The following is a 12,204-nucleotide window of genomic DNA, read 5'->3' as shown; positions in this document are numbered from 1 at the left end:
TAGTCAAGTAAAGCCTTTATTAATGTTAATTTGGAGAAAATATAATACAAATTTGAATCAGTGTCTTACTCCAAGAATATAATTCACTGTATGCTTCTATGAACTATACACTTCTCATGTATAAAACATAGGTCTAACTTAAAACAGACACAGGCCTGATTCTGCTACTTAGTAGTTGTATGACCTTAGGTAAGTTCATTAACCTTTTGAGACTTGACTTTTCTTCCCAATAAATTAGAGATAGCAGTATCTTGTAAAGTAAATGAGAATTACTTGAAACAAGACAATAGTTATAAAGCTTTTAACACAGTGCTACACCCAGTGGTAGTTCAATCCTGTTAGCTATTTATCTTCTTTCTCTTATAAATCAACAGATACTACACCAAACAAGTTTCATGTAAGTCAAGAGTTGGCAAACTTTTATCTAAGGAGCCAGGTGGGAAATATTTTAGGCTTTCCAGACAAATGTATGGTCTCTGTTGCATATTCTTTAGTTTGTTTTTACAACCTTTTAAAATGTAAATATCATTCTTAGTTCAAGGGTCACAAAAAAAGACGCCAGATTTGACCCACAGGCTACAGTGTGCTGACCCTTGATTTAAGTTATCTTCTCATTCTATCCACAACACATTGTAAAGGAAAAATTGATATCCATCAAAGAGAAACATAGATAATACACACCTTATCCTTCAATAAAATTTCATAAGTTGTTAACAGTATATTAAATTTTAACCGTTTTGTCTGGGGATGCATCCATTCGTGAGTTCTTATCTATCAAGAAATTTTAAAGATAATTTTAAGACACACATTTTAAAAAGTATACTTTTACTTGAATTTCTAAAATAAAATCCATTCAAAACACAAAATTATGTATATATGTTTATGTAATAAATAGTTCAAATTATTCTTCATATAGTTCAACCAACTATGTTAACCATGTAATTAAAATGTATCAAAATGTTCTATAAAATAAAGCAGACGTCTTTAATACTGTACACTTTTCACTGAAGTTAACACAATACTAGTGATTAACTCATTTAATAACATTTATGGATGAAATATGATATCTGAGGTTAGCTTCACAATAATTGGGAGGAGTGTACCACACAGAAGTACAGATGAAACAAAACTGACAATGAGTTAAAACTATGAAGCTGGAGATAGGCACATGAAGGTTTATTATACTCTTCTGTCTGATTTCATGTATAATTGAAACTTCCCATAAGAAAGGAAAAGTAATCTATAAAGTAACACTAAACCAAAACTGATTTTTTAATTACAGCCAATTAAATATGTATTGAGCACTTACTTTATGGCAAGTTCTGTGCTAGAAACTAAGACTAAAAGACAAATAAAATGCTTGTCTTCAAAGAAGAGTATGCTTAGATTTCATGAATTTGTGAAGAAACCACTTACCATGTTTCTGCTGTTAATGTCACCTAAATAAACCACAGCATTCATTTGAGAAGCCCACGTCTGAATTTCCCTTTGCCAGGAAGTGAGAGTGGAGAGTGGTACCACTAATAGAAAAGGTCCATATAATTGATGTTCATGAAACAAATAGTTCAGAAATGAGATCGTCTGTATTGTTTTTCCAAGGCCCATTTCATCAGCAAGTATGCAACTATTTCCTCTACAAAGTTAAAAACAAAAATCATGTATGCAACAAAGATTCAAATGTACAAAGAAACCTTTTTACATAACCCATGTGTAAGTTTATATGACCAGTTAAAGTTAATCTGGTACGTATTATACATAATATACCACTTTTATTAGCTATGAATAATAAATGTAAAGGTGTAAGAGAAGGAGAGGGAGTTTACCATTTTAGGGCAGAAGAATCTTAAAAGTGGACAGTATTTTCCAATTAATCAATTATGTAGCCAAGAACTCAATCCATCTTCAAGTGGTAGAGTCCAAACATATTAAGTGAAAAGTAAGTAGGAAGAACATATAGCAGGAAAAACTATAGCTATGGTCAAGTTTTTTTTAAAAAGCACCCTAGAGTTACCTTATATTGCCAACAGTGGAGCAGGGGACATGGGAGGGGAAAAATTGGAGGGCTAACTAAGTATCAGAAATAACTGGGAGGAAGAGAAATAGTCCAGGACTAGTGTGGGATAGAAATGTATACATATTCTGAGTTTAAATTGAATAAAAACTTATTTAAGTACTGCGACAATCAAACAAGTTAAACTCAAAACTGCACTGGTTTTTCTTTTTAGTATGTAGTATTGTTTATGTACAAAAAAATTCAAAGACCCGCATATAAATATTAAAGGGTCTTATCCTTTATGTTAGTGGAAATCTTTTCTAAATTCTATAATTGTAAAATTCTTACCCTCTCAAACAGCTGATTCAAAATATACTTACTTGCACCAAGAGTGAGCAAGCCAATTTAAACCATTCAGTTGATAATCTCTTAATTCTAAACCCTCATGTCCTCCAATATAGGATGGCTGTTTCTTTAGGGCTACAAATCTTGGTCTTTGTTTTAATACCTTTAGTAGAAATAAATGTTAACATAAAAAATTATTAAATGTAAGAAATTATATTAAAGGATGAAAAATCTGTTTTTACCATAAATTCTGAAATATCGTCTGAAAACATCAAGTTCAGAAATTCCATTACTCAAAATATAGCTGATTCAAAGAAGACTGCCTTCTGTTACTAAAACAAGAATATACAGTGAAATATTTTGCCCACCTCTTGAATGAAAAATTAAAGAGATAATTTTAAGTCCTGTTGAAATACTTGGGTCCCATGTATTTAAAAAACCTATGCTATTCATTCCCTTTTAACCACTGCTCCAGCCCTGACCTAGAAATAAACCATAAAACTAGTTTATCCTCCCATTTGATTTCTAAATTACCATTATGAATTTAATTCAATCTTGTAATAAGAAAACAAATTCTAGTGGTACTTAGACCCCAAAACTATCACTAATAACTTAAATTACAAAGATCTTATATTAAGCATGGATACCTTCTTATAGATACATCCCTCTTTTCCTTTCCTACCTTCAAAGAAAATATTCACTACCTTTTAAACCAATCATGTACACCTAGTTTCCAAGGGATTTTTCTCTATCTGGTCTCCCCAACTTACCACAACCACTACCACCAATTTATCATCTTCTGACAGTTTTACTCACCAAGGCTAAGAGACAGTGCCACATCTAAGATCACATAGTAACTATAGGAACATCATTTCTTCTAAGTTCTACTAACCAAGTAGAGTTCTCTTCCTTAGCCTATCCGAAATTAGGATCCAACTCTCTAACCTGGGCTTGTAATGTTTATGATGCACAATACATTTTCAATAATTAAAATGTCCAACAATACTCACTTTGCAATCTTTAAAAGGAGTGGTTTTTGACTGATTTCTGCTAAAATATTCATCTATACATGCTTGAAACTTTTTGGAAATGAGAGCACCATCCTCCCAGCTGCACTCAGAGTATGGAAGGCCCTGCCATTTGCAGTAATAATCAGGATAGCCAGCTGCTGACTTTTGATTGGAATGAGCTGTAAAATAAATCAGATATTTATTTTTTTACATTAAATCTTATCCAACGAATAATTCTTGGTAAAAACCACACAAGTAAAAATTAGTCATCAGTTCTACAATACCATATAGTAAAAGCAAGCTACTATGTTTAATGTGTAAGCAATAAATTTAAGACTTTTTTCAGATGTTTAATTAGAATCACTTATTACTAACCAATTATTCGCTCCACTATTTGATACTGTTTATGCAGATCATCTGTAAGTTCTTGCTGGCAATTATAATATTCCACATCTTCTGGAGAAGCATTTTTCAACCTGAAAGATTAATTCAGGAACAGACTTCAGAATCTCACCTAAATAATTCATCCCCCAAAAAACTATCAATAGCACAAAATCTCCCATTTTGCCACTTATCTCGAGAGCCAGTTTAAATAATAAAGAAATTGAAACAGAAATAAAGCATCATTAATTTTTAATTTTAAAAATTTATAATATATGAGACACATTCTATGTGACTATTGTCAAGGATTTAGGTGTGGGTATTCCTAAGAACTTTTACCTTGAGACAAAATACAAATAACTCCACAAATAAGTTATTTTAGGTCATCATTTGATTCTTGACAATGCATTCCTTATTAATAAAAACCTCAGTAATAATCTTCAATCTATAAGAATATTAATAATACAAAATATATCTACCATCTTTTTGTTTCTTGATCTTTTTTCTTATAATTATCTAATTTTTTCATTCCTCTAACATTCTGCTGCTTAAGGGTTTCTTCTGTCTCCCAAGTATTGTGAATATGGGACCATCCTTTCCATTTAATTAAATATTGGATTTCTCCTGGTTCCTTGTTTTTTTCAAATCCTGCATTTGGGTCACCATCTGCTTCAACTGCATAGATGGTTGTAGTAGCACCAGTAGCTGCAAAAGAAAGCACAATACATTCCCTGTAATTCTGTTATAAGAATACTTCCATTCAACTCAAAAATTGAAGAATATGAATGAAAAAATATGTGCTTTCTTAAATAAGTCAAGTATCAGGGCACAAAAATTTATATGAAGTTACACTGCACATATATAATAAAAATTCAGAATTTTAGAACGGAAAAATTATCTAATTTAATCACCTCAGTTTTAAAATTAGAAAAAACAAAGTCAAAAGACAGTGGCATACCTAAGAGCATACAGCAATTTACAATAACTGTTGATTGGGAAACTGATTAGGAACTAAAATAACTTAAAATCATTTTAAAAAACTGCATATCTGAATTCACTATGTCAAAGAAATATCTACACCCCCATGTTCACTGCAGCATTATTCATAATAGCCAAGACACGGAAACAACCTAAGTGTTCCATCAACAAATGAATAAATAAAGAAGTTTGATAACTATGAATATTATTCAACCATAAGGAAGGAAAGAAATCTGCCATTGTGACATGGACTTTGAGGGCATATGCTGAATGAAATAGGTCAGACAGAGAAAGACAAATACTGTATGATCTCTCTCATAAATGAAATCTTAAAAAACTCATAGAAAAAGAGAGGTGGAGGAATATGATGAAAGTGATCAAAAGGTTCAAAATTCCAGTTATAAGATAAATAAGTACTAGGGATGTAATGTACAACAGGATGACTAGACTTAACACTGCTATATTGTATATCTGAAAATTACTAAAAGGAGATTCTAAAAGTTCTGACAAGAGAAATTTTTCTTTTTTTAATGTATCTATGAGATAGTGGATTCTTACCTAAACTTATTGTGGTAATCATTTTGCAATACATGTAAGTCCCTATGCTGTTCAACTTACACAATGTTGTATGTCAATTATATCTCAATAACACAGAAAGAGGGGGGAAACATGTCAAGATAACTAAAAATTATCTACATATTTGAGGTAGAAAAAAACACATTTTAAAAAACTAAACCATTTGTGAAATTGAAAGTACCTAAATAACTATTACTTAGGCATGGCAACAGAAAAACTCAAATACACAGGTTAAAATATTCCTAATTATCTGCAATATATGAACTGAGGTCAAATACATATCTGTTCGGAAGAAAATACTCAAGCTACGTACAGTATATTTTATAGGAAATAAGTAAAACAGAAAAAAAAATCTACCATGGCTTTCAAAACTGACAAATCATCAAGAAGTACTTTATTTAACCTAGTAATACTATTGAAACCACCAAACAATAAATGTTTAAAAAAAAAAAAATACCTCCTTTTCTCCCAATCCGACAATCCATAAACCGTTCTATTGTTTCGAATTCCTCTTCCTCCGGTTGAGGAACATCCTCTCCACAGACTTCAAGTAGGTCATCAGAATCTGTTTTCATTTCTTCATCTTCCTTATAGCTCACATTGACAGTTGCTTGGCGACGAGAACTTCTTTTATCATTATCATAATCTTCATCATCATCATCCTCAGATGAATCAATCTGTCTCTTTTTTTGTCCAAGAATCTTCTTTCCATTTTTTGACTTAGATCTAGGAAAGACAGACCAAGGGGAGAGAGGTATTTTACAGGAACAATGGCACAGAACCAGAATTGAGAAACTATATACAAAAACAATAAATACCAATAAATACGTCCGATATCCAACAATTTTTGGCATCAATCCGAAAATATACTTACCTATTTTGTGGTTTTCTGCTTTTAACTTTGTTTTTTGGCTCATAATCAGATTCTGTTTCATCACAACTGCTTTTATCTCCTTCTTCTTCAGATTCTGAATCTGAACCAGACTGAGATGGAGATCCTGACCCAGACATCTGCCAATCTTCACTGTACATAAAAAATATAAAATATATTTACTTATACTTATATCGTATAGCAAATTTTCTCTCTGAAAAGTACAATAAAAAAATAAATTGCATTCTAGTGAATATTAAAAATATTGTTGCTTTCATGAATACTAAAAACATAAAATGTCTGTAGAAAAATAATGCTAGAAAATATTTGTCAGATTTCTCCCATAACTCCAGAGTTTTGTTAATCATTTACTTTATACCTCAATGAATGACAATGTGTTATTTTGATTATCATTATAGATGAAAACATAGTATACTAATTTTAAGGGTCACCGGGTTTAATTTTTTAAAACCTGTATAATCATACTTGCCCTCTCAAAAAAAAGATTTCAAATCTCTTTCAATTTCCTGGAGATAGTGATTTTAAAAATATACCCTTCAAAACGGATTTTTAAAATTAATTCAAGTTCATTAAGAAACTTAGAGTATAGAAACAAATATTTTTTTAAAAATCAGTCCAGCTTACCTTCAATTATTATCTTTACTACTATTTTTAGTCTATTTAATTCTAATCAACATGTACAGAAAAATGCTGGGTGTACATTTTAATATTTTGCCATAATATAAACTCCAAATGAGTTTATACACACTATATTTTGTCTTACAGTCACTGCTTCTCCATTGCCCTGCATCTCTTGCATCAATGACTATGTTAATGGTTACATAAGCAAGTGCATATGATAAGATCTGGTTTATAATAAAAACATAATAGAGAAACAAATTCTTTTTTATCTTGAAATCTTTTCAGAGTTTACACATTAGCAGTAACACAAGAGGCTTCTAGAATATATGAAAAGTCTCCATTTAAAATTTTTATAATATAAATTATTTTTATATCCAAGCAAGTCTATCAATCATCCCACATTACTCTTGTTTTTAAAAATATTTTTTGCTTGCACCCATGCTGAGTTTAGAAAGTACTAACTCTGGGGAAGAGTTACATATCTGATGAGACACTGTAATTGAAAATGCACTTAGTAAACTAGAAGACAGATCTGGGAAAATTAGCCAGATTGTAGCACAGCAATAAAAAGATAAAAAACATGACACAGTAAGATTCATAGAGGATAGGATAGATGATCCACTAGATATATACAATGGATATGATCCAAAACAAATTTACACCTATTAATAGTAGTATCAGACTTACAGAAAATGTCCAGAGATACAATGACTAAATTTTCAGAAACTAATAAAAGATACAGCCCAGCTGGGTGTGGCTTAGCATCGACCTAGGATCCAGGAGATCATGGTTCGATTCCCGGCCAGGGTGCCTGGGCTGCGGGCTCGATCCCCAGTCGGGGGCATGCAGGAGGCAGCTGATCAATGATGACTCTCTCATCATTGATGTTTCAACTCTCCCTCCCCCTCTCCCTTCTTCTCTCTGAAATCAATAAAGCTATATTAAAATTAAAATAAAAAAAATACAAGTCTTCACATTAAAGGTGCATAAGACCAAGTGCATAAAGCAGAGTAAATAACATATTCAAAGCTAGACACACCCAAGTGAAAATGCGAAACAACAAAGAAAAATATGAGGCAACAGAAAAATGTTTTTGAAAAAATGAGAGAGAGAAAAACTCAGACTATCTAGTATCTGAACTGAGAATCTGAAGTACTCTTAACACTCTAAGAAATTACAGTGAGTTTCTAAATGAGTTCTATAAAGTAAATTTCATGTGCAGATGAATAGTAAGGATAACTATTAACATAAATTAACAGAATCACCCAATATCCATCATCAGCTGATCCATTATACTCAAGTTAAGATTTTCTGACATTATAAATAAGCAGACCTTTGAAGTTTAAAAATATGTAAGGGAGACGGGTTATAGGAGATAAACAAGTGGCAGAAAAACCTTAAGTCATCACAGAAAGATAAATGTTAAGAATTAATGGTTTAAATTAACCTAATAAAATGCTATGAATCAAGAATTTACAAAAGTCCATTTTTGGCAACAATTTCTAATAAAGGAAGAAATACAGAATCATTAGGATTCTCTGGATATGAGAGTAAGTACTTAGCTGAACAAAATGACATACTCTTTATGCTTTTTCCTTTTGACCTCACTGGATGTGTCATCAGAATCTTCACTGCTAGAGGATTCCTGTAGGGAAAAAAATAAACAAAGTTAACGTTATTAATGATTGCAATTTAATCATCATATCAATTTTTTTGCTTGTCATACTATTTAAAGTTCACTTGGAGCCCAACTAATGGGGCTCAGTGGTTGAGTGTCAATCCATGAACCAAGAGTCATGGTTCAATTCCTAGGTCAGGGCACATGCCTGGGTTTCAGGCTCAAACCTGGAGGGGAAGCATGCAGGAGGCAGCTGACGAATGATTCTCTCTCATCATTGATGTTTCTCTCTCTCTCCCTCTCCCCTTCCTCTCTCTGAAATCAATAAAAACATATCTATCATCTATCTATCTATCTATCTATCTATCTATCTATCTATCTATCTATCTATCTATCTATCTATCTATCATCTATCTATCTATCTAATTTTTAAAAAGTTCACTTGGCTAATAATAGCAACTATAAAACCTCTTTTTCCCCCATGCTGTTATATTTATGCTACTAGCACATAAAATAATCAATAAAATTTTTATTCAAATTTATAACACAGTCAGTAAAATTAGGTAAGTATTACAATGTCAGCATTTTGTACAAAACTTTAAAATCTGTCATCTCTAATACATACAAGGGAGCTCCCATAAGACTGTCAGCTGACTTAACAGAAACTTCACAGACATAAAATTCAAAATGATGAAAAGCAAGGACCTACAACCAATATTAAATATTACTCTACTCAGCAAGGCTATCATTTAAAATCAAAAGAGAGAGAAAGCTGAATGAGTTCATCACCATCAAACCAGTATTACCAGAAATGTTAAAGGGACTTCCTTAAAAGGAGGAGAAAAAAAAAAGAAATAAAATGGCAATCACTACATACCTATCAATAATTCAAATGGGATGAATTAAATGTCCCAATCTAAACACATAGGGCAGCTGAACGGAGAAGAAAATAAGACCCTGACATATGCTGTCTACAAGAGAACCACTTCAGGTCGAAAGACACACAGAGACTGAAAGTAAAAAGATGGAAAAAGCTACTTTATGCAAATGGAAATGAAAAAAAACTGGAGTAGCTATACTTAGACAAAACAGACTTTAAAAATAAAGGCTATAACAAGAGACAAAAAAAGAACAATGCATATACAATAGCCAAGATAAGTGTCCATAGACAGACAATTGGATAAAACTGTGGTACTATTACTCAAACATGAAAAAGAATGAAATCTTACCTATAGGGGGTTATGCTAAGTGAAATAGTCAGAGAAAAACAAATACCATGTAATTCCACTAAGATGTGGAATCTAAAGAAACCCCAAAACCCAAAATAAACAAGCAATAAAAACAGAAACAAACTCATAGATAGAACTGATGGTTACCAGATGAGAGCAAGGTTAGAGGGCTGAGATAAAAAGGTGAAGGGATTAAGAAGTACAAATTGGCAGTTGTAAAATAGTTACAGGAATGTAAAGTACAACACAGGGAATATAGCCAATAATACTGTAATAACTATGTATGGTGCCAGGTAGGTACTAGATTTGGGGGGGGGAGATCACTTCCTAAATTATGTAAATGTCTAACCACTATGCTTTATACCTGACACTAATATGATATTGAATGTCAACGATAATTGAGAAAATGAATCTGTCAACCCTGGAGACCATTTTTATTTCCTAGTAAGGTTTCAAAAAGGAATCCTAATTGTTGGTATATCAAATTTTATTATTTTTCTTCCCCATTAGGCTCACATGTACACAGGAACTATTGTTTATAGCTGCAGCCTATTCTTTTAAAAATATGTTGAGCCTGGCCAGACATGGCTCAGTGGTTGAGTGTCGACCTAGGATCCAGGTGATCGGGGTTCGATTCCTGGTAAGGGCATAAGCCGGGGTTGGGGGCTTGATACCCAGTCGGGGGCGTGCAGAAGGCAGCCGATCAATGACTCTCTCATCATTGATGTTTCTATCTCTCTCTCCCTCTCCTTTCCTCTCTCTGAAATCAATAAAGATATATTAAAAAATACATATATATGTTGAGAAGTCTATTAACGTTCTGTGCAAATACAATTTAAACATTTCTTCATATATGTGTACATACATACATGTCTTTGTGTATGTATATTTTCCTACTATTCAGTTTGTTTCTAGTTTTGCTTTGATGAGCAAATGCACACAGATTTCCACTGCTTGTTTTAGATTAATCCCTAAAAGTACAATTATTAGAGAAAATATGTCTATATTTCAAGTCTCTTGATACACATATTTATATATAGTTATCTCCTATCTATTCTTTAAAAACACTGTTTCTAATAATTTCTTAGGTACCTACCTACTTAAATGATTGGGCAACATGTCTACTTTTAAAATATTAGCTTTCATAATGAAAACTCACCTCTTCTGATCCACTATTAGACGAAGCTTGATGATGTTGTTGTTGTTGCTGTTGCTGCTGCTGCTGCTTCTTGAGCATTGCGGATCTCTGAACAGCCAGAATACTAGGGCTAGATTTCCAAAACTATAACAGAAATATGAACCAGTGAAGGATTAAGTTTTGAAATAACTGAAAAGAGGTTATTTTACTGAAAAGTAGTACCAACATCTTCACTGCCTCCAAATAATAAATTAAGACTACCTTCCTTACAATATATGTAATATTAGTGCAATATAATTAAAATACAATGAGCTTTAGTTGTATATAAAAAATTTATGCAAGCTTCATAGACAATATTAATCACAACATGTTCTTTGGTGTTACAAGTTAACTTACAAAACGAAAGTGATAATATGAAACACCAGTGTTATTCAAAGTGTGGATGCCTATTCTTTTTAAGTGGTATGAAGTGAACATGAAGAGCTTAAGCCAGAATGTAAATCAACTACGTTACTAAGCACTTTTTTTTTTGGTAGCAATATTTTCTCCATGAAGAAAGCTATGTGTTGATTTATATTCTGGTCCAAGCATCCTGTGACTGTTAGTCTAAGTAACACTACTATATACTGTTATAAGGTGATAGTTTTATTAAAGTATAGTAGCTTTTTAAAACAGAATGTCCCTTAGTCTCTTCTACCTGGTATCTTCAAGGAAGCAGAGTTCTCCTGCTACTAGCAATAAAGTATCTCCTTGAAGATCTTGAAAGTAGAGATCAGACACTACAGAATTAACAAAAAGATCTCACAGTCTTTAATTTTTATTTGTTAGACACTATATATTTATGAAAGTCAATTTCTGCCCCACAAAAAGGAAGAAAAGGTTTGGTGTGTGTTTATTTTGTACTTGCTGTTTTATAGTTACAGATTCTCTTACAAGCCAATTATTCCACAGATATTTAACCACAACTGAGAATCACTAAAAGTAAAATTTAATGTTTAAAATTAATGTTTTCTAAAAGCTAGATTAAGAATGGTACAAATCAACATTATAAATCTACCTTTCATTGGATACTTTATTTATTACCTCAGCTCCATCAACTTTCGGTGGTTTTGCTTGAACTTTGTTCTCTCGGGAAGTATCTGACTCAGACTCCGACTGGCTGCCGGATTCAGATCCAGAGTCAGAGTCACTGCTACCTGACTGGCTACTGCTTCCATCACTACTGCTTCCAGAACTCGAACCAGATCCAGAGCCTGAAGCTGACCCAGAATCATCATCCGACTGGCTGCAATTTGAAAATAAACAGATTTCAAAGAAAAATTAGGAATTTAATCTTTTCTTAAAAGTCAGCAGAACACCCCAAGTCATTAAACCTTGTGTATTTCATATTTCACCTTTCTATAGCAAAATAAACAGAAAAAGG

General features: G+C 32.3%; 1 protein-coding gene across 1 annotated transcript in view; it reads right to left on the bottom strand.

Annotated features, from left to right (window-relative positions):
* CHD1 (chromodomain helicase DNA binding protein 1) overlaps positions 1-12,204 on the bottom strand; it is a 72,606-nt gene that overhangs the window by 37,554 nt on the left and 22,848 nt on the right. Inside the window, exons 3-13 of the mRNA XM_081133117.1 lie at positions 11,865-12,066; positions 10,803-10,925; positions 8,377-8,441; positions 6,158-6,307; positions 5,741-6,009; positions 4,209-4,434; positions 3,724-3,824; positions 3,349-3,527; positions 2,374-2,501; positions 1,417-1,633; positions 682-771 (exon numbers count right to left, since the gene is read on the bottom strand). Of these exons, the coding sequence (XP_080989243.1) occupies positions 682-771; positions 1,417-1,633; positions 2,374-2,501; positions 3,349-3,527; positions 3,724-3,824; positions 4,209-4,434; positions 5,741-6,009; positions 6,158-6,307; positions 8,377-8,441; positions 10,803-10,925; positions 11,865-12,066 (1,750 nt within the window). The remainder of the gene's footprint in view (positions 1-681; positions 772-1,416; positions 1,634-2,373; positions 2,502-3,348; positions 3,528-3,723; positions 3,825-4,208; positions 4,435-5,740; positions 6,010-6,157; positions 6,308-8,376; positions 8,442-10,802; positions 10,926-11,864; positions 12,067-12,204) is intronic.

The sequence above is a fragment of the Miniopterus schreibersii genome (assembly GCF_964146895.1).
Source record: "Miniopterus schreibersii genome assembly, chromosome: 3".
Taxonomy (NCBI): domain Eukaryota; kingdom Metazoa; phylum Chordata; class Mammalia; order Chiroptera; family Miniopteridae; genus Miniopterus; species Miniopterus schreibersii.
The sequence above is the reverse complement of the archived record's forward strand: the minus strand, read 5'-3'. Positions and strand labels throughout refer to the sequence as shown.